The sequence below is a fragment of the Chiloscyllium plagiosum genome, chromosome 36 (assembly GCF_004010195.1).
Source record: "Chiloscyllium plagiosum isolate BGI_BamShark_2017 chromosome 36, ASM401019v2, whole genome shotgun sequence".
NCBI lineage: Eukaryota > Metazoa > Chordata > Chondrichthyes > Orectolobiformes > Hemiscylliidae > Chiloscyllium > Chiloscyllium plagiosum.
Genome location: NC_057745.1, coordinates 33953560 through 33972905, shown reverse-complemented (window position 1 = coordinate 33972905; position 19346 = coordinate 33953560). Strand labels below are relative to the sequence as shown.

The 19346-nt window shown below is 40.8% G+C and overlaps 1 protein-coding gene across 2 annotated transcripts in view; it reads left to right on the top strand.

Moving 5' to 3' along the window:
* The first annotated feature begins 12064 nt into the window (after positions 1-12064).
* The window catches only part of minar1 (membrane integral NOTCH2 associated receptor 1), a 98208-nt gene continuing 90926 nt past the window's right edge, over positions 12065-19346 (top strand). For both annotated transcript variants that reach the window (XM_043677075.1, XM_043677076.1), the window contains exon 1: positions 12065-14818. In XM_043677075.1, coding sequence (XP_043533010.1) covers positions 12644-14818 — 2175 coding nt within the window. In that variant the 5' untranslated portion in view covers positions 12065-12643. The remainder of the gene's footprint in view (positions 14819-19346) is intronic.

The window sequence follows — 19346 nt, the reverse complement described above, 5'->3', positions numbered from 1 at the left end:
CCTGCTGTATTTTTCCAGCACCACATTTTTCACCTGATGAAGGAGCAGAGCTCCAAAAGCTAGTGCTTCCAAATAAACCTATTAGACTATAACTTGGGTTGTGTGAATTTTAGATTTATTCTTAGGCTTTCTTATCTCTGTCCCTTCCTGCCATTCTTTGACCTTCATTTACCACATTCATATTTTGCTCTCTGGCCTCAACTCTATTCTTGAATTTTTATAATTACTCATGCTTGATTCCTCAGCCTTCTTGCTTCATCTAAAGCCCTGTCTACTTCCTTAGTTATGCTTTCTGTGAAAATTCAGGTGTAGGAAGTCCCAATGGCACAGATCTCACTTTCCCCAGGGTACATTCAGTGACTCATGAACCAGAACCCACTTCTCCCACTCCAGCCCTTGAGCTACACATTCTCTTCTCTAATTGTACTCTTCCTATATTCATTTTCATGCAACTCAGACAGAAATTCAGAGTTTGTGACCTTCAGCAAAAACTCTTTCTTAGTTTTATCTATATTATTGACACCAACATGGACCACAGCTACTAGATTCTTACCTTCCTACTGCAAGCAGCTATCTACCCCAGAGAAGATATTAAGAGGCTCTGGACTCGGAACATGAACTCTGTTTTCTCTCCACAGATGGTGCTAGACTTGCTGAGTTTCTCCAGCAATTTTTGTTTTTATTGCAGATATACACAATCCTAGCATCAGGCAGGCACCACTATCATCTACACTCTTGCTCTACACTGCAGTGAGCAATATCCCCCTCACAGTACCTTCCTCTACTATCAGTACATCCTCCTGCCCCCCACCTCCCTCCCCCCCTACCTGCATGGATAGCGTCACAGAATTTTTTACACTCATCTCCGGTCAGATGTAATGTTTAATGTCTCATCCAAAACACAGCAAACAGAACTCAAAATTGAGCCGGTCTCAGTGAGATTTAAATTCTCAGTCCCTGCAACCCCTCAGTTATGGAACCATTCTGTTGCACAAGGTTATTAAAATAACATCTAGAACCAATGGCAAACAACTTATAGACTTCATACTGAATGTCACACATGTTCAAAATAGATATCAAATTCTTGTTCCGGAAAAAAAAAAATGGGATCTAAGATTTTATATCTTAATATTCATCCTTACAAGCTGTTCTTTCTACACATACGATCTTTGATAAAGGTTTGCAATAAACTCACATAAGGAATTGACAAACCTTACCATGAAATCTCTGGAATGCATAACATATCTATTATAGGTTCCTCTTATATGAAATAGCTCATGATTTATTTATCAGTTCTTATTGTTTCAGACTGAAGCTTGAAGAAAATTGCCTGAAAAATTAAATCATGTCCTGTTCAAATTTACTGGAAACGATAGTTTTGTTCTCATCACTAGTAAAAGAGATGTTAAATGGGCAGCTTTCCTCGGTTATGAATTTAATCTCCAGTCATGTTCTCGATCTGATCTCGTCTCCTGCTGCAAATTGGTATGATTGTCATCCCAAACATTGCAACTATGCTGCCTCCATTTGATGTAATGATCTAAGCTTAAATTGTGCTCTGAGGTTAAGAAGATCACAGCATAAAGACAAACAAAACCTCAGGAATTATTGGCAGTGGAATATGTTACAAACAAAAGGCTTAGACTTAAAGGAAAATTATAATTAGATTCGTCAAAACATAAGAACTGTACTCAGCAATTTACTCTGTGATTCAGTATTCTGTGTTATCTAAGTCACCTGTTCCTGAAAGTACATGATGGTGACATTTTGACTGCAGCAGGATACTTTATCTAATGCAACAATACTTATGTTATGTCCTGTAACTGAGTGTGGATGTTCTGGTTTTGATGAATCCAGCCAACGTTTATGATCTTTAGCTATTATGCACAAACAGCAATGAACAACATGGTTAGATTTCCGACAGTATGGAAACAGGCCATTTGGCCCAACAAGTCCACACCAACCATCTGAAAAGCAATCTACCCAGACCAATTCCCTATCCTATATTTACTCCTGACTAAAGCATCTAACACTATGGGCAATTTAGCATGGCCAATTCACCTAACCTGCACATCTTTGGATTGTGGGAGGAAACCAGACCATCCAGAAGAAACCCATGTGACACAGGGAGAATGCACAAACTCCAGACCGTTACCTGAGGCAGGAATCGAACTCGGGTCCTTGGCGTTGTGAGATAGCAATGCTAACCACTGAGTCACCATGCCACCCCATGCTTCTAGTAACATGCCATGCTTCAAGTGATCTTAAATGTAAGACAAAACACTGAATACGTTATTGGACAGTTGCTGAATCTAGATCCTTTATGAGCATACATATTAGGAGAACACCATTTGGCTCCTTAAACCTGCTTCACATTTAGTAAGAGTTAATAAGGCTAATTTGACTATGAACTATGACTATGACTTTGCTTGTTTGTCCCTCCCCAACCCCAAACAACTTTTGACTCCAGTGTCAATCAAAAAGCAGTCTTGAATATATTCAATGATTCAACTCCTGCTGCTTGCTGCAGGGAAAGAATTCCAACCTCTAACAATCCTCAGAGAGAAGAAATTTCTCCTCATCTTAGCCTGAGTGCCAGATCCATAATCTTGATACAATCACATAGTAATTTCCCTATATGGGGGAATCTATCCTATTGAGCCCCACAAAAATTTCAAGTGTTTCAATAAGATTAACCTTCATTTTTGTAAATACCAGTGAGTATTGGCCCAATCTACGCAACCTTACCTTGTAAGATAATCTCCTTTATTACAAATGGATGAAATATTAAAGTATGAAAATCTTGCGATAACTGAAAAAAATCATTGATGAAAATAGTTTTTACGCAGGACATACATAATATGGAAGCAGTTAGAGAAGGTTCACAAAGTTGATTGTTGAAATAATATTGGCCAATATTCCATTTTCCTTCTTAATTCCACGCCATGCATATAAGCTCCCATTTTGTGATTTATCTACAGGGGTGCTCAGGTACATCTGCATTGCAACATGCTGCAGTCGCACTTCTTTTAAATAATGTTAGTAAAAATATTTTGTTCCAAATTTCAATGCTGTCATCAACATCTCAATATTTGCCATCATCGACAATTTCAGGGAACATGGGATAAACTTCATTATAGCCGGCTTTCAGGACTTGGTGTCACAGTTCATGACCTGCTCGTACAATTTTCATTGAGGCAGGTAAGCTTGGGGCAAGCTTTCTAGTTGTGTTGGTGTGACCAGGATCCATGTAGCTGGCTGCCTCAGTACTCAGCAGGACAGTGTGCAGTTGAACTCACAAGAGGAAGCTGATCTGTCCCTCTAAAAGTGAAGATACACCCAGTTGAAGGGAGCGATTATGAACAATTGTACTGACATCAGCTACACATAGAGACTACACAAATGAAGTACTGGAGTTGAGAATGAGTTCTCAAAATAACAGATATAATGTTGGAGATAAAGAAAGGAAGTCAGGAGTCTGCAGGGAGCCAATAGATAGTCAGAGGAAAGGAAGCAGATAGCAATGAGTCTGGTGCTGAGGATCTGGCAGCAACATGACAGGATGTTTATTGATCTCACTTGGATAGTCCAGGTCAGTGATTCCATCTTTTAATACCCTTATAACCAACTTCACCACCAAGTTGTCATTGCCAGGAATTAAGGGCTACGGGGAGAACGCTGGTAAGTGGAGCTGAAATGCGCATCAGCCATGATTGAATGGCGGAGTGGACTCGATGGGCCGAATGGCCTTACTTCCACTCCTATGTCTTATGGTCTTATGGTCTTATGGCTAGTTAATGCAAATAACCTCATCACTTAATCATCAAGTGGGTCTAAATAGAATGGATAGGGAAAAACAGGAACTGGCTGAAAGATTGAGAAGCAGAGGGCACAAATATAAGTTAATTAGCAAAAGAAGGGCAATGGAGATAAAAGGAGAAACTTTTTTTTATGGAGCAAGTGGTTCGGATTTGCCTGAAATTGTTGTGGAAATGGATTCAGTTCAGGTACTCAAGAGGAAGTTGCAATATTATCAGGAAAGGAAGAATGTGCAGGGCCATCAGGCAGAAGGCATAGGAATGACATTCTGAATTATTCTATGGGGAGCCAGCAAGGACATGATAGGCCAGATGTCCTGTTTTTGGCCTTTAATCATTCTACTCTGTTATATTGTGCTCTGTTCTATTCTGTTTGTCATCACCAGCACTTAAAACTCATTCAAACATCCCACATTACCCTCACACATACTCAATGATGTCAATCTCAAAATCAACTCCTGCTGCATTCACATCCTTCCAGCTATTCAGCTTTTGCAAGCACATTTCTGAAAGATGGGTTATCAATCTTTGGTGGGCGGCACGGTGGCACAGTGGTTAGCACTGCTGCCTCACAGCGCCAGAGACTAGGGTTCAATTCCCGCCTCAGGCGACTGACTGTGTGGAGTTTGCACGTTCTCCCAGTGTCTGCGTGGGTTTCCTCCGATGGCTCCGGTTTCCTCCCACAGTCCAAAGATGTGCAGGTCAGGTGAATTGGCCATGCTAAATTGCCCGTAGTGTTAGGTAAGGGGTAAATGTAAGGGTATGGGTGGGTTACGCTTCGGCGGGTCGGTGTGGACTTGTTGGGCCGAAGGGCCTGTTTCCACACTGTAATGTAATGTAATGTAATGTAATCAATGATACTTCACTCCATTCCTTGCAAGACAACTTGACCCATAACTGCTGCCAAATGAGGGTAAGGAAAGCTGCATTACCTGAACAAGGAGCTGGGCCTCTGTACGATATTGCTGGCTGTGACCTGCAGCATTGCTGAGAGCGTGACTGCCATTCTCAACTCTTCCCTCACCTTCATTGCGCTTTCCAGCATCCACCACTGATCATTTGCTTTCCACCCTTTCCACCTTCCCTCTCTCTAAACTTGTACTTTCAGGCACCCAAGTGCTGGCAGCCTCCCAGCTACAACCAGGAAGATGAGTGATAAACAACACCACAGCTCAGATGGAGAGGCCACATCATTTCATGCAATAGTTGTAGCCAATAGCTCCAATATTGGCAATACTTGTACTCTAGTGGGTAGAGTGACGTTGGGTTTGCATGTCATGAATCATTGCTTAGGCACAGGCAGGCATGTAGGGGGAGAATTTGTGTGCCAGTTGTGACTGTGCTTCCCCTTTAACAAGGTTATGTTGACCTTTTTTTTCAAAAAGGATTGTAAAGGCAAAGATGCCAATTTGTCTGGAAATCGTTACTTTGAACAATGGCAGGAGAGTGGATAGTTTTCCCAATTCAGTTTTTTTTTCCGAGTTTGTCTTATTTTAGCAAGCAATCAGAAAACTGCTGGGGACCTAGAGAAGCAGCCACAGTGAAAAGAGTTCCATGCTTCAACAGAGGTCCTGGACTTTCTTTCCGAAATATCACTTGCCTGTAGAACCTGTGATTGAGTTTATCTTTTGCCAAGGGGTGTGTTTATGGGATGTTGCAGAGATTGGAACAGTTTTGTTAAGTTGTAATATCATGTCTGCTGGGTTATCAAATAAGTTGTTATTCTAAATTCTGTTTTCTTTTGTTCATGTTTCATCTGTAATGTTTAAATAAATTCTGATTTGTTTAAAGCTGAGTAGTTTGACCAGCTGTATCACTCCTGAAATATCCACTGTACATCTGCCTTTACAAAAAATAAATGTTAGGGTTTGAGCTACCTTCTTAAAATGTTTTGAGGGGGTGTGGCTGGGTCCATAACACAATTCACTGAGGGGTAAGGTCAGAGTTTGTTCTGCTTCTTAGGAACTGCAACTGCTGCCTCCACACCTACTGCAGCCTTCATCCTCTTCTCATCAATGCTGCCTTCCAAACTCAGCAACTCACCTGCAGAATACTCCACAATACACCCAGATAAAGTTGATCTAAATCATCTTCTGTGAAAGTTAGGTGTCTTGTCCTTTGAATATTACAAATGCTGAGTACTTCCTGCAGTATGATCAATGTTTGGGAAGTGAGTATAGCTACATGGCTGTATTTGGAAGCTGCATGACAAATCAGTCAGTGCAGCTGTTTGAATTTTGAATCCGGCCAGCTGGGAAGTTTCCAACATATATGCAGCCTATGCCAGTAAGAAGTGGCTGGAAACACTGTGTGCCCTGCTCTGAGGGCCTTTGTTTTCTCATGCTGCATGCACTAAATTTTTTTCAGCCAGTATTAATTCCTGTGTCCAAATTAATAGTGGTATAGCAGATAAAAGTCTTCCTCATATGGATCCCTGCAAGATATCATTCCTACTTTTACCACTCTGGGACATTTCCTTTAATCTATTCTGATACCTGCCCCCATACTCCATAACCCTTGAACCTTGTCTTGAGTCTTTATGGTGTCAATTTTTCAAAGACTCTGTTGAGTCAAAATAAACCACATCAACAACCTTGCCTTTGTCTAGCTTTTATTTTATCATTCTCATAAACCTTGAGAAATTGGTTAATCCAGTCTTCCTTTTAGAAATCCACACTCATTATGTTGAGTAATGTTTTCCATTATCGAATCTTTTAGTAATGAATCCAGTGTATATCCTATCACTGAAGTAAACTTTGTCTATTCCCTTTATTCATTCTGTCTCCCTCTTTGAAGATTGGAAGTCCAGTCTCCCTGCACAGTGTGCTTCACTATTGAATTCTTAGTTGCAGACAATAGTGTTATAAGCTATATTATAACTGAATGTTGTTGCAGTATTGTTTACCCAGTTACATGATCCAGCTATAACTCTACTGCATTTGCAATTTTTTCCTGTTTCATCTTATGATATTGTGCCTCAACAATCCCAATTGGTCAAATAGCCATTACGCATTCTGTAACAAACAAACAAAAATACTCACTGAATATGAATACTTGTTTTTAATATCATTATTATTATTATTATTCTGGATTGTTTGCAAGAATGTCCAAGAATGTCCAAGAGACTCCATTTCATTTCCAGAGACTCCAAGACATAAAGGTTGCTAAAAGAACATTGCTGAGTTTGCTATTGAAATATTGACCTCTTCACAGACAATCTGTCCTCATTTGTACCAACCCAAGTGGTTAATAAGCAGCTTAAGATGAACAGAGCCTCTGTATTACAGCCACCTACAATATCAGCTGGCTACTGCAAGTGTTTGCCTCAGTGATTTCTTTGTGAATTGCACAAATCTGCCTCAAGGAAGATATTATATGTTTTGTCTGAAAATTGATAGGAAAATATAACCCATCAAATAACAAACACATTCAGATTTTTGTTATCCTCAGATTTGGAGAAATTTGAAGTCAAGATGCTCATGGGGAATGTCTCTTTAAATGCAAGATCTAACTGCAGTGCTTAGTCTGTCACTAACACAGCTTGGAATGTAAAACACACTGAAATGCATATCCCACTATCCCTCTTGAATAAATATTGAGCAGAGGTTCTGCCTGGACTGGGTGAAAATGTCACCACTGTATTGCGTATCTCATTTTGAATTTATATTGTAGCCTCAGTCTCACAGCAGCAGCTGCAGTGTCGAATGCAGGATTTTGTTTACACTCTGAGCGTTCACCTTAGGACATGGTCCTGTGCATGCCAGCTTAGACATTTTCAATCATCCTCTCCCAACGATTCAATAAATCCTAATAATTGTGGTGTTGCACTAAACATTTGAATTCATTATATGTTTATTTAAAAATTCTCCTGAGATACATAATGCAGTTCTGGTCAGTTATCAGACCAAAGGAATGTCTAATCTTATTCTAGAATATTGAACATCATTCGCATTGAATCAGGACTGGCTCCTGTCCAGCTTTATGAAAGCAGTTTAGTATCTGTGTGAGTAGGAAACAATCATAGTGTGTACCTAGTTATAAACATTAGCACTGTGTGTTTTAAACTGTTAATGCTACGCATCTAAATATTCTATTCATCTTCCGCTTTTTCTTAGGCAGTCACTGAAGAAAGGGAGTGATTGGCTTCCACTCCAGCGGGGTTCTGAGACAGCTGATAAGGCCAAGGCATGATCTGCTGACACTACCACATATGGGGCAACTGATACTTGAAGGGTTGGTAGATGGGTTTTGTGTGCACCTTCTGATGATACCTGCATATTCCTGATTAAAGTTTTGATGTATTCAATGCTTTCCAAAGTCACTGTCTTTGATCCCAGCCACAAACTTCAATCCTTAGTCATTGATTCCAGCTGTCTCCCTGGTAACTGTCTGAGGTTGTCCAAGGCTGAACCAAATGATTCACAACCTCAGTGTTATAACTGAGATGATCTTCTGATCACAGATCTGTAGCATCAACAAGACCAACTGCTTCAATCTCTGAGATATCATCCACATCTGTTCAAATGATTCTGAAACTTCTGATCTTCTGTTAATTCCAAACTTGACTATTCAAGGACCTTAGAACTAACCCATCACTTTTTGCCATGCATAAACTTTAGTTTGTCTAAAATACTGCCCACACCTCTGACATCACCCTTGTGCTGATTGACCTACATTGACTCTCCAACAATGCCTCAATTTTGTACTACCCATCCTAATTGTTAAATCTCTCTGAGATCTCATACACCTATAATCTCCTCCAGACCTATCTGATATCTGAGATCTCAGTGCTTCTCTAGTTCTGGCCTGTTGCACATCTTTGACTGTAATTGATCCACTATTGGCAACTGTGCATTCAGCTGCCAAGGCCAAAAGATCTGAAAGTCTTTCCTTATACAGGTACTCTGTACCTCTCCATCTCTCTCTCTCTCCTTTCAATAAATTTCCTAAAATTAACCCTCTTTTTCAGGCTATTGGTCGCCTGCCCTGACATCTCTTTATGTGACTCAATGTCAAAATCTGTTTCCTAATGCTCCATGAAGCATTTTGGGATATTGTACTCTACTCAAGGTGTTATATAAAAACAAGTAATTGTTGCATACCTAGCTATAAACTATTAACAACGTGTACCTAGTGATAAATAATTAGAGTTGTATATGTGCTGAAAAGAGATTTGATTATGGTTTTCAAAATCATGAGGAGTCTAGATACAGTAGATAAGGACAAACTATTCCCATTGGTAGAAAGATCAAGAACTTGATGGCACTGATCTCAGTTGATTGGTAAAACAGCTAGATGTGACATGAAGAAAAACATTTTACTCAACATGCAGTTCCAACCTGGAATGAACTGTGACACTGGCAGAGACAACCATGATTTTAAAAATGGAATTGTATAAATTCTGAAGAGAAAAAAAAGGAGAGCTGTGGAGAAATGGCAGGGGAACAGAACTATCTGAGTAACAATTATTAGAGAGGCAGCATCAGCATAATGAGTCAAATGTCCTTTCCTTAGGTGTATGAAGTTCAAATAATTTTTGAACATTTCTATAACTCCCATCAAAAAGATCACCTACATCTCTGTAAAAGTGAGCTTATAATAGTTTTTGAGTACTTAAGAATATTTTGTCTTCTATTCTTTCCAACAAAATGAATAACCACACATTTTCTCACATTATTCTCTGTATGCCACTTCCTCATCCATTAAGTTAACTCATGTTATATCACTTTGAAATCTCTTTGTGTCCTTCAATTTCACATCTAGCTTTATAACACCAGCAAATGTATTATTCCTGGTTCATTAATTTGACAGTTTACTCATGCCAATCCACTTCCCAAAAGTCACCATCCATTCCTATTCTGTTTTCGGTCCTTCAACCCAGCATCTATCCATGTTAATTTATTACCATCAACTCTATTACCCCTATCTTATGCAACAATGCCATATATGGCAACGTATTGACTGCCTTTTGAAAATCCAAAAATATAATATCTAATAGTTTGCTTTTCCAATCTGGCTGATTACAACCACAAAAGACTTTGGTAGATTCATCAATGTTTTGCTTTCATAAAATTATGTTAACACTGCCTGATGATATTATGAGTTTCTAAATGTCCCACTAAAACCTCCTTATCTATTCTATCAAGAGCCCTCTCAACTGAAATCAGACTAAACTTTGCATTGCTGATGGCTCTTTAAATCACTCTGCCAATGATTAAACATACATTTGTAAGGGAGATTTTGTATCACAGTAAGTAGCATTCCTGTCTCTGTGACAAAGCCTCTGAGCTTTTGTCCCACTTCAGAAGATATATTTATAACACAGTCAAACAGGTTGAGTATCAACTTGTAAAACTCCAACATATGCCAATGCTATGTACTAAGATCAGGAAAGATTCATGATCAGCCATGTGGTGCAAATAAATTGGAGCCTCTACCATCACTATCCCTGTCCCCAGGCTACATTGTAAAAGTGCATATAGCCAAAAAACTAAGATTCCTTAGGAGCCACAGAGTCATACAATATGGAAACAAACTCTTCAATCCACCTCATCCATGTCAACCAACTATTCTAAATTAATACAGTCCTATTTGCCAGCATTTGCCCTTCTAAACCCTTTCTATTCATATACCCATCCAGATGCCTTTTAAATGCTGTAATTGTACCAACTTCCACCACTTCCTCTGGCTATTCATTCTGTACATGTGAAAAAGTTATCCCTTAAGTCCCTTTTAATTTTTTCCCCTCTCACCTTAAACTTATGCCCTCTCGGTTTGGACTCACCTACCCTGGAGAATGACCTTGACTAATCACCCTATATATGCCCCTCATAATTTTACAAACTTCTGTGAAGTCACCCCTAAGCCTCCGATGTTCCAGGGAAAATAGCTCCAGCCTATTCAGCCAATTGGCTGGGCAGCTGCTATGGATCAGATTTGCATTGTTCCAGGATTGTTACAGCACACAGACACCATCCATTCCATCTGCTCTGATTCTTCATGGGTGCAATTCACTTAGCGTCATTCCTTCATTTTGTCCTCTGAGTCCTGCACATTCTTTTAGTTCCCTCCTGAATGCCTCAATTTTAACCTGTCTTGACTACGCTATCAGGCAATACTTTCCAAATCCTTCCCACTCACTGCATGAAATGGTTTCTCATGTTGTTGCTGTGTTTGTTGACAATTACCTTGAATATGTGCATATCATGTTAATCCTTCCACAATTAGTAACTGTGTTTCCTACCTACTCTGACCTGAATAGAATCTTCTTGCCTCAAACAAATTTTCTCTCAAGCATCTGTTGTATGAAGAAAACAGACCAATCTATGGAACTGAAGTTCCTCTAGAACCACTCCTGTAATTCTTTTTTTCCTGAACATCTTTCCTCATGTGTGAAACCCAAAACCATAATATTTTAGTTGAGGCTAAATAGGTGTTTTATGCAAGTTCAACATGATCTCATTGCTCTTGTAATCTAATTCCCTTTTGAAATACATTATTGAACCTGCTTTCTTTATCTTTCCCTATCACCTTAACTCACTGGAAAAGAAGACATTCCCCTCAACTTGTCTCAGTCTTTTCTCAGTTACTTTAAATCTGTCTTCACTTTCTGGAAACTGGAAACAGCTTTACCCATCAAAATTCTTAACGATTCTGAACAGCTCTACTAAATCTTCACATAACCTGCCTTGTTCAGAGGAGAACTACTCAGCTTCTCCAGTCTCTTAATGCAACTTATATCTCTTGTACTATTCTAGCAAATAAACTTAAGTGATACAGCCTCGATGTTAAAATACTGATCAGCTATAGTCTAATTAAATGGAGGATTAGTCTTTGAATGCACTGACTGATATCCCCATTGTTTAGTCATTATTTCATTGTTGTTTGAGGAATCTTGCTGTGTGCAAATTATTGGCAGTGTTTCCCACATCAAGGCAGTGACTGCACTTTAAAAAGTAATTCATTGATCGGAAAGCTCTTTCAGATGCCTCGGGGAATTACTCTATACAAATGTAAGTCTCCCATGCACCAAACAAGTATTTTATGATAATGTCACTCCATCTCACTACTAAAACTTCTAATTACACCCGGTTGGCTTGTCCAAGAATCAGTAAAGTTTGATATAGCATACAGTTCCTCTCAGCTGGACACATTGAGCGCCTCTCGGTATGTTTCACCATGATGCTGATCTATTGCTTTGAATGTTAATGACGTAATGCTGGAGAAAAACACGGTGGTGCCGAATCTTTCAGCACCTCAAGCCTGTGGACAGCTCCTTCCTTTCAGCGCCTCACTCCCTCCAGCCTACGGAGAGCTTTCAGACCAGTTTTACTCCTACCAGTGCATGGACAGCTCCTCCCTCCAAAGTGCAACTGACCGACCATGGATTTTCAGCGGGGTTCGGCATTTTCGCTGCAGAACATGGTATATTTCAGCATTTGAAGTTTAAGAAAAAAGACGAGGGGTTTAGAAAAACTGGCTGTTTTTTTTCTGGGAGTTATTGGTCTGTTCGTATCTTTGGTTGCAAATCAATTGTTAACCGGGACTCCAGGCAGCTAAGCCACCTGCACACGGTATATACAGAGGATGTGTGGGATACATACAACAGTGGGCTCTTCGGTTCGAAAGGTAACAGACCCTTCATACTCTCTTGGTCTATTTTGCGGCGACTTTAAGGAAAAGAACAATCGCTTCAAAATGTGTTTTAAGAAAAGCACATCAGCTGGTTCCAAGCCAGAGTAACGTATTAGAATTAGATTTGCATTTCTTTAGAGGGAGGGTGGAAATCAATTTCTTTTCAATCGATAGAATCGCGGACGAGGAAAATGGAAGCTGCCCCTGAATACTCGCTTTTTCTCGTCCGGATCTTGGAAGAGCTGGATACGAATCACAGCACGGTTTCCTATCAGGATCTGTGTAAATTGCTTTGTGCTCGGTTTGATTTAACTCATTTGGCAAAGCTGAGGAGTCTTTTGTTTTACACTGCCTGCTTGGACCCGAATTTCCCAGCTACTCTTTTCAAAGAGAAATTACGGTGTAATGTGGACAGCCCCCAGTCCAAAAAGATCATGATAGCCGCCGATATCGTCACCATGTTTAATCTAATTCAGATGAACGGGGGGGTCGCGAAGGAGAAACTGCCTCACAGGCACCAACACAAGGTGAGAAAAAACCAGTCTTTTGATTGCTGTCGATCAGATACAGAAATCTGTCGGGTTCGATCTCCTGTATCCAGCCATGACTCAATGGACAGAGATGGTTGCAGTGAACCCTCGGCAGCAGGAGACTCGAATCTATGTCCTACAGCTGACTGTAAGGACTGCCAACGTCTCATTTGCACTTCAGAGCCCAATTTTTTCCTCGGGGTCAGAAATGAAGGGATAGAGGAGAATAAAGACAGGGCGGCCTCACTTGACCGACACCAAGCATCGCCAACTTTTAACAGTATAGATCCTCAGGCATGTGTTATGCAGACCACATACTTCCCCATGGACCCCAGCCAGGATTCAAACTCAGATCAAGATTCCCCGAGCAGAAAAGCGGACAGGAATGGGACATTTGATTCCAGCGACGAAGCATTCACCATCTCTCCCCGTGTACATGGCAGACCTGTGTTCAATGGAGAGCTGCAGGACATGCTTCCTTGCATTGCCAAGTTCGTGCCAATGGACAAAGAGTCTGAGGATGAGGACAATGGCTCCCACCTTCGAAAAAGCGGGTCACGTTTCTCCACTTTTTTCAGTAACAGTTTTGAGATGCCTTACAACAATCCCTACTGTGACTCGATGCCATTCACAAGTCAAGAGAAACGATACGTCAAACACGAAAGTTTAGATGACCTACAAGGAAGCACCTACTTTGGTCCCAGTACAATATCACAAGAGTCCCGGAAGCTCTCCTCTAAACCAAACAAGCCGGCGTCCTGGCTCCTAAAGAGCTGGAGTTTGAACAATGACACAGCTCAGGACAGTGAGCAGTATTTTGCTGGTGAGAAACCCAGCCCTCACCGTTATCAGGGCAATGTCAAGGAGGAGCTGCTGGCCGAGGCTCGCCAGAGACAGGCAGCGGCAGCGGCGGATGCGATCAGCACCATGGACAGGGCACAGGCTTACTTCAAGCAGGCGGCTGCAGGGGGCGACGAGTCGCTGGGCGCAGCAGGCAAACCATTCAGCTCAAAACTGGTGGCGTCCGGCCATTGTAACCCAAGGAAAGTGAAAGATAAAAGTGTGAACTGCACGTCGCAGGCGCAGAGCTTCGAGAAGACAACAAGCGTGGGCACCCAGACCGAACAGGCTGTCCGGGGCAAGGGGAAGGATGGTAATCATAGGCATCAGCCCAAGTATGGAGACAAAGTGCCCCTGAAACATTCAGACGAGGATTCCGAGGGTCTCAGTGACGATATCAGTGATATATTTAGGTTCCTGGACGATATGAGTTTGAATGATTCCACTGGACTCTTGCAGTCCTGTTATAACAGCAGCGGTTCCCTGCCCCATCTGCCCAAATCAGATAGTGGCAGCCTGGAGCGGACCCCGGTGAATGCCAATGCCCCCCAGAAGGATCAGGGCAAAGGGCTTCTCTCCAACCAGCCCGGAGACGAGGAACTCAAGATGAGTGTCTGCAAACTGGTGCTGAGGATCGGCGAGATCGAGAAGAAATTGGAAAGTCTGTCCGGGGTTCGGGACGAGATCTCCCAGGTCCTGTCCAAACTCAATAAACTGGACCAGAAGATCCAGGAGCCGGCAGGAGAGAGGTTGTCCCCTGCCAGCAACCAGGAGAGTCTCCGAGTCAAAGCCCTGAGAAAAAATTTGTTCGTCAGAAGATCTTCCAAGTCGTTAACGGAGGAGAACAGCGCCACCGAGTCCAAGATTGCCAGTATTTCCAACTCTCCCCGGGACTGGAGGGTCATGGGCAACAACAGTGAACCTGGCATCACCCTGGAGGAGGGCAAGCAGCAGGTGGTAACCGACAGCAAAGATTGGCAGCGCAAGACCAGAGAGGTATTTGCAATACTTTCTGACAAATTGGCATCTGTTTCTCACCTTGTTTCTGGGAGAATCGTTTCAGCTGAACCTGGTTATTTTGTCAACTGATAGCAAACCAATCACCTTAGCAGGAAAGAGAGCGAGTTTTAGAGAATTGGGGATGTTTGACTCTGATCCTGCAATCTAAAGTGAGTGATACTGCCTGCTAACTGAGCAGCAGCAAAGTCAGATGGTTCAAAAACAATTAATGACTGTTCACTTGGAAATTTGAAAATTATGGGCAATATTCACAAAAAAATTGGGAGAAATGTGTGACAAGAGGTAAAGGTGACACGTACAGAAAACACTTGGCAAATGCAAAACAACAATCCCTATATTACAGTAAATGATAGGTGTGAGTGCAGCTGAAGCCAGAGTCCGGTATAGAGCATTGAATGGCACACTGCACTTCCCACAATCACGTTACTCTTGATATTGTCGACGATAAGATTATAGTGAGCCTCAATGAGCAGTGCCATGGGCAGTCTGTTTACCACTAAACCAGTAATCCAAAGATCCAGGTAATGTTCAAATCCCACCATGGCAGATGGTAGAATTTGAATTTGATAAGAAGAAAATAAATGCCAAATGTTAGTGAAATCCCATCTGGTTCACTAATGCCCTTTAGGGAAGGAAACTGCCCTCCTTAATCTGGCCTACATATGACTTCAGATCCATTGCAATGTGAGTGAAGTTTGCAGATGACAGCAAAATTGGAGATGTAGTGGACAGCGAAGAAGGTTACCTCAGATTACAATGGGATCTTGGTCAGATGGGTCAATGGGCTGAGGAAAGGCAAATGGAGTTGAATTTAGATAAGTGTGAGGTACTGCATTTTGGAAAGGCAAATCAGGGATGGACATATACACTTAATAATAAGATGGTGGGAAGTGTTGCTGAACAAAGAGATCTTGGAGTGCAGATTCATAGTCCCTTAAAAGTGGAGTTGCAGGTAGATAGGATAGTGAAGAAGACATTTGGTATGCTTTCCTTTATTAGTCAGCACATTGAGTACAGGAGTTGAGAGGTCATGTTACAGCTGTACAGGACATTGGTTAGGCCATTATTGGAATACTGCATACAATTCTGATCTCCCTTCCATAGGAAGGATGTTGCAAAACCTGAAAGGGTCTAGAAAATATTTATAAGGATGTTGCCAGGATTAGAGGGTTTGACCTATAAGGAGAGGCTGAATAGACTGGGGTAATTTTCCCTGGAGTGTTGGAGGTGAACTTATAGGGGTTTATAAAATCATGGAGGGCATGGATATGGTAAACAGACAAGGCATTTTCACCAGGATGGGGGAATCCAAAACTAGAGGGCGTATGTCTAAGGTGAGATAGGAAAGATTTAAAAGGGACCTAAGGGACAACTTTTTCATGCAGTGGTGGTGCATGTATGGAATGAACTGCCAGAGGAAGTGGTGGATGCTGGTACAATTATAACATTTGAAAGTCATCGGGATGGCTTTATGAATAGAAAGGGTTTAGAGGGATATGGGCCAAATTCTGACAAATGGGACTAGATTTATTTGGGATATCTAGTCGACATGGATCAGTTGAACCGACAGGTCTGTTTCCATGCTGTATGACTCATAACTGCCTTCTGGGCAATTAGGGATAGAGCAGCTGGCCCAGGCAGCAATGTCCATATTTCATGAATGAAAATAAAAAGCTATACAAGATTTTGTAACAGTGGCATGGCAGAAATTGACATCAAAGGCAAGCAATGACTTGCTGATGGGTGCTAAATATGTGTTGAATAAATCAGAAATTAAAATTCCACCTGACTCAAGAGGGAAACATAAGAACATAAGAATTAGAAGCAGGAGTAAGCAATTCAGCCCCTCAAGCTTGCTCTGCCATTTGATATGATCATGGCCAATTTCACCTTGGCCATAGTTCCACTTTTCTGCCAACTCTCCATAATCTTTCAATTCACTACTAATTTAATAATCTGCCTATATCATTAAGTTTACTCAATGTCCCAGCTTCTATCCAGCTCAGGAGGTAATGAATTCCACAGATTCATGGCACTTTGAGAAAGTTGATTTCTCCTCATCTCTCTTTCAAATCCAATTATCCTAAAACTATGACCTTTCATTCTAGGTTGCCCCAAATAAGGAAGCATTCTGTCTACATCTACTTTGTCAATCCTCTTAAGCGTTTTATATACCTCCACTGGACCCCACTTTAGTCTTCTAAACTCCAGAGAGTAAAGGGCTAAACTGCTCAATCATTCTCCATAAGAAAAAAATCTTCATTGAACTTGTCTCCTCCCCGCAATCAATTCTAACTCATAATTTATACACATGCATTTAGTTCACTTAGATCGCTTTACACAAATATTAATGCTTATAGCATAAATACAATCAAAATATCCTTCCTTTAAATGGAATTGTGCAGGTAATGTTTGAACCATCTACCTGTGATTTATTAAGTTAAAAGATGATTGAAACATTGTTTCCATTGTGGGTGAAATGTTTTATGGTAGACATAGTGCTAATGGCACGATCATATCATTCTTACTATTGTCAACTGAGAAATTTCCAGCTGTGCATCAAACTCTTACAAAACATTTATGTTCAGGTTGAAAAAGTTGACTTTTAACAACTGCAATTACTCTGGAGTCAATGTGAAACTGAATCAACATTAGTCTCTACAAGATTTATCCACGTGCAATACAAAATACAGGCTATAGATTCCTGCTGAGGGCTCCTTGCAGTGATGTGAAAGGTGTATTATAATGGAATCTGGGGGATATTTGGAAGCTCGAACCAGGCTGAGAAAAGAAGAGATAAATGATGAAACATGATTTCTAGATGGGCATCGTTTTATCTTTTACATGAATTAACACTTGGACATGAAGTGTTGCAGTTTCAAATCATTCTTTTTTTGCTAGTTGTTGTTACATGTATAAATCAATGTTAGATCTCAAAATATAATCCTTCTAGTTGGTCTGTAAAGAAACTAGTCACTGTAGTCTCAACATGCCCTTATTTTCAGTCATGAAAAATACCAGTATAATTTTAAAACAGTAATCAATGATATATGAACAATGTCTCATGAAAGGGAGATCTTCAGAAAGATATTCCTCTATGAACTGAAGATTAGGCTCTCTGGACACCAGATATAGAAACAAAATTATCATCAATACATTGTTCAGAACAAATAATACATTACATCTAGATATTTTGTGGGACATAGATATCACTCAACCGTTTTGTTCAATTCCCTAGCCGAAGAGAATATGTAGCAACTCAACAAGGCAAGGAGGCATGGCCTGAATCCAACCCAACTAGAATGAGGACTGAACCCATGTTGTTAGCACCAATCTCATCTTGTTCAGCCACCTGAACTGGCCCCCTAAAGAATCCTTGCTGCGGTGGTGACACTTTTACCTGCTGTAGTTCGGAGCTACAGATAGTGATGGTGGAAGCTCCAATTTATTTATATTATATGGCTGACCACGAATCTCTCCTCCTCTTATTACCTGCTATTAGTATGTATATAAGGGATTTATAAATCGATACTCAATTTGTTTGTCCATATTTCAAATGCACCTTCCTTGACCATCAGGTTTTGGGATTAGCTTCTGCCTCAGAGAAGCTGACCCTTGCATCACAGGACCTCTATTTATCATTGAATGATACATTTAAAATGGGAGAGCTAGAAGGGCAGCCTGGACAAAGCAGGCTAATGTGATGGATTGGTTGCTCGTTTCAAGAGCTAAAGAAGCATAATGGGTCAAATGGTCAAATGGTCTTCATCCATGCTGTATGATTGTATAACTGCATGATATTGGATATCGTAGTCCCAAAGTTGTCACCATTTCATTTTACATCTTTAGTAGTGTATGATATGCTCATGCATGACTTTTTGTGAACTCCACATTGTTCCATTGTCAACTCTGACATGGCCCTCCTTTCATGTAATGCATTCCCTGTCATTCAGTCTCATAGAATAAAGACGCACCACAAGAGGTTACTGTGCCACATAAAATCAAAAAGAGCCTGAATAAAGGTGATAGGTATAGGTGATAGGTATAGGTGATAGGTATAGTGAAATTAGGTCAAAATCCTGGAGCTCCCTCTCTTACAGCATTGTTGGTCCACCAAGAGCACATGGATTGCAGCAGTTCAAGAAACAGCTCACCACCACCTTTTCAATGGCATAGAGGGATGACAAGTAAATGCTGGCCCAGCCACTGACAATGATGTCCCATGAATGAATAAAAATAAAATCAGTGTAGCGTGATGGAATTCAGCATAGTGTGATGGCATATTTTACTATAATTAAAATATGGGATGGCTTGGCTGATCCTTACTAATTTGTACTTTCCTATTAGTTAAGAAAATACATCATATGCTAACAGTAATGATAGTAGGGGTCTTGAAGTTATATTGTATAAATTCACCCCATTAGTGAAAACTCATCTGGGTGTGTGATCTATTAGATTGGACAGCAACATGACTGCTACTAACTCTGTTTCCTTGTTGAGTAGA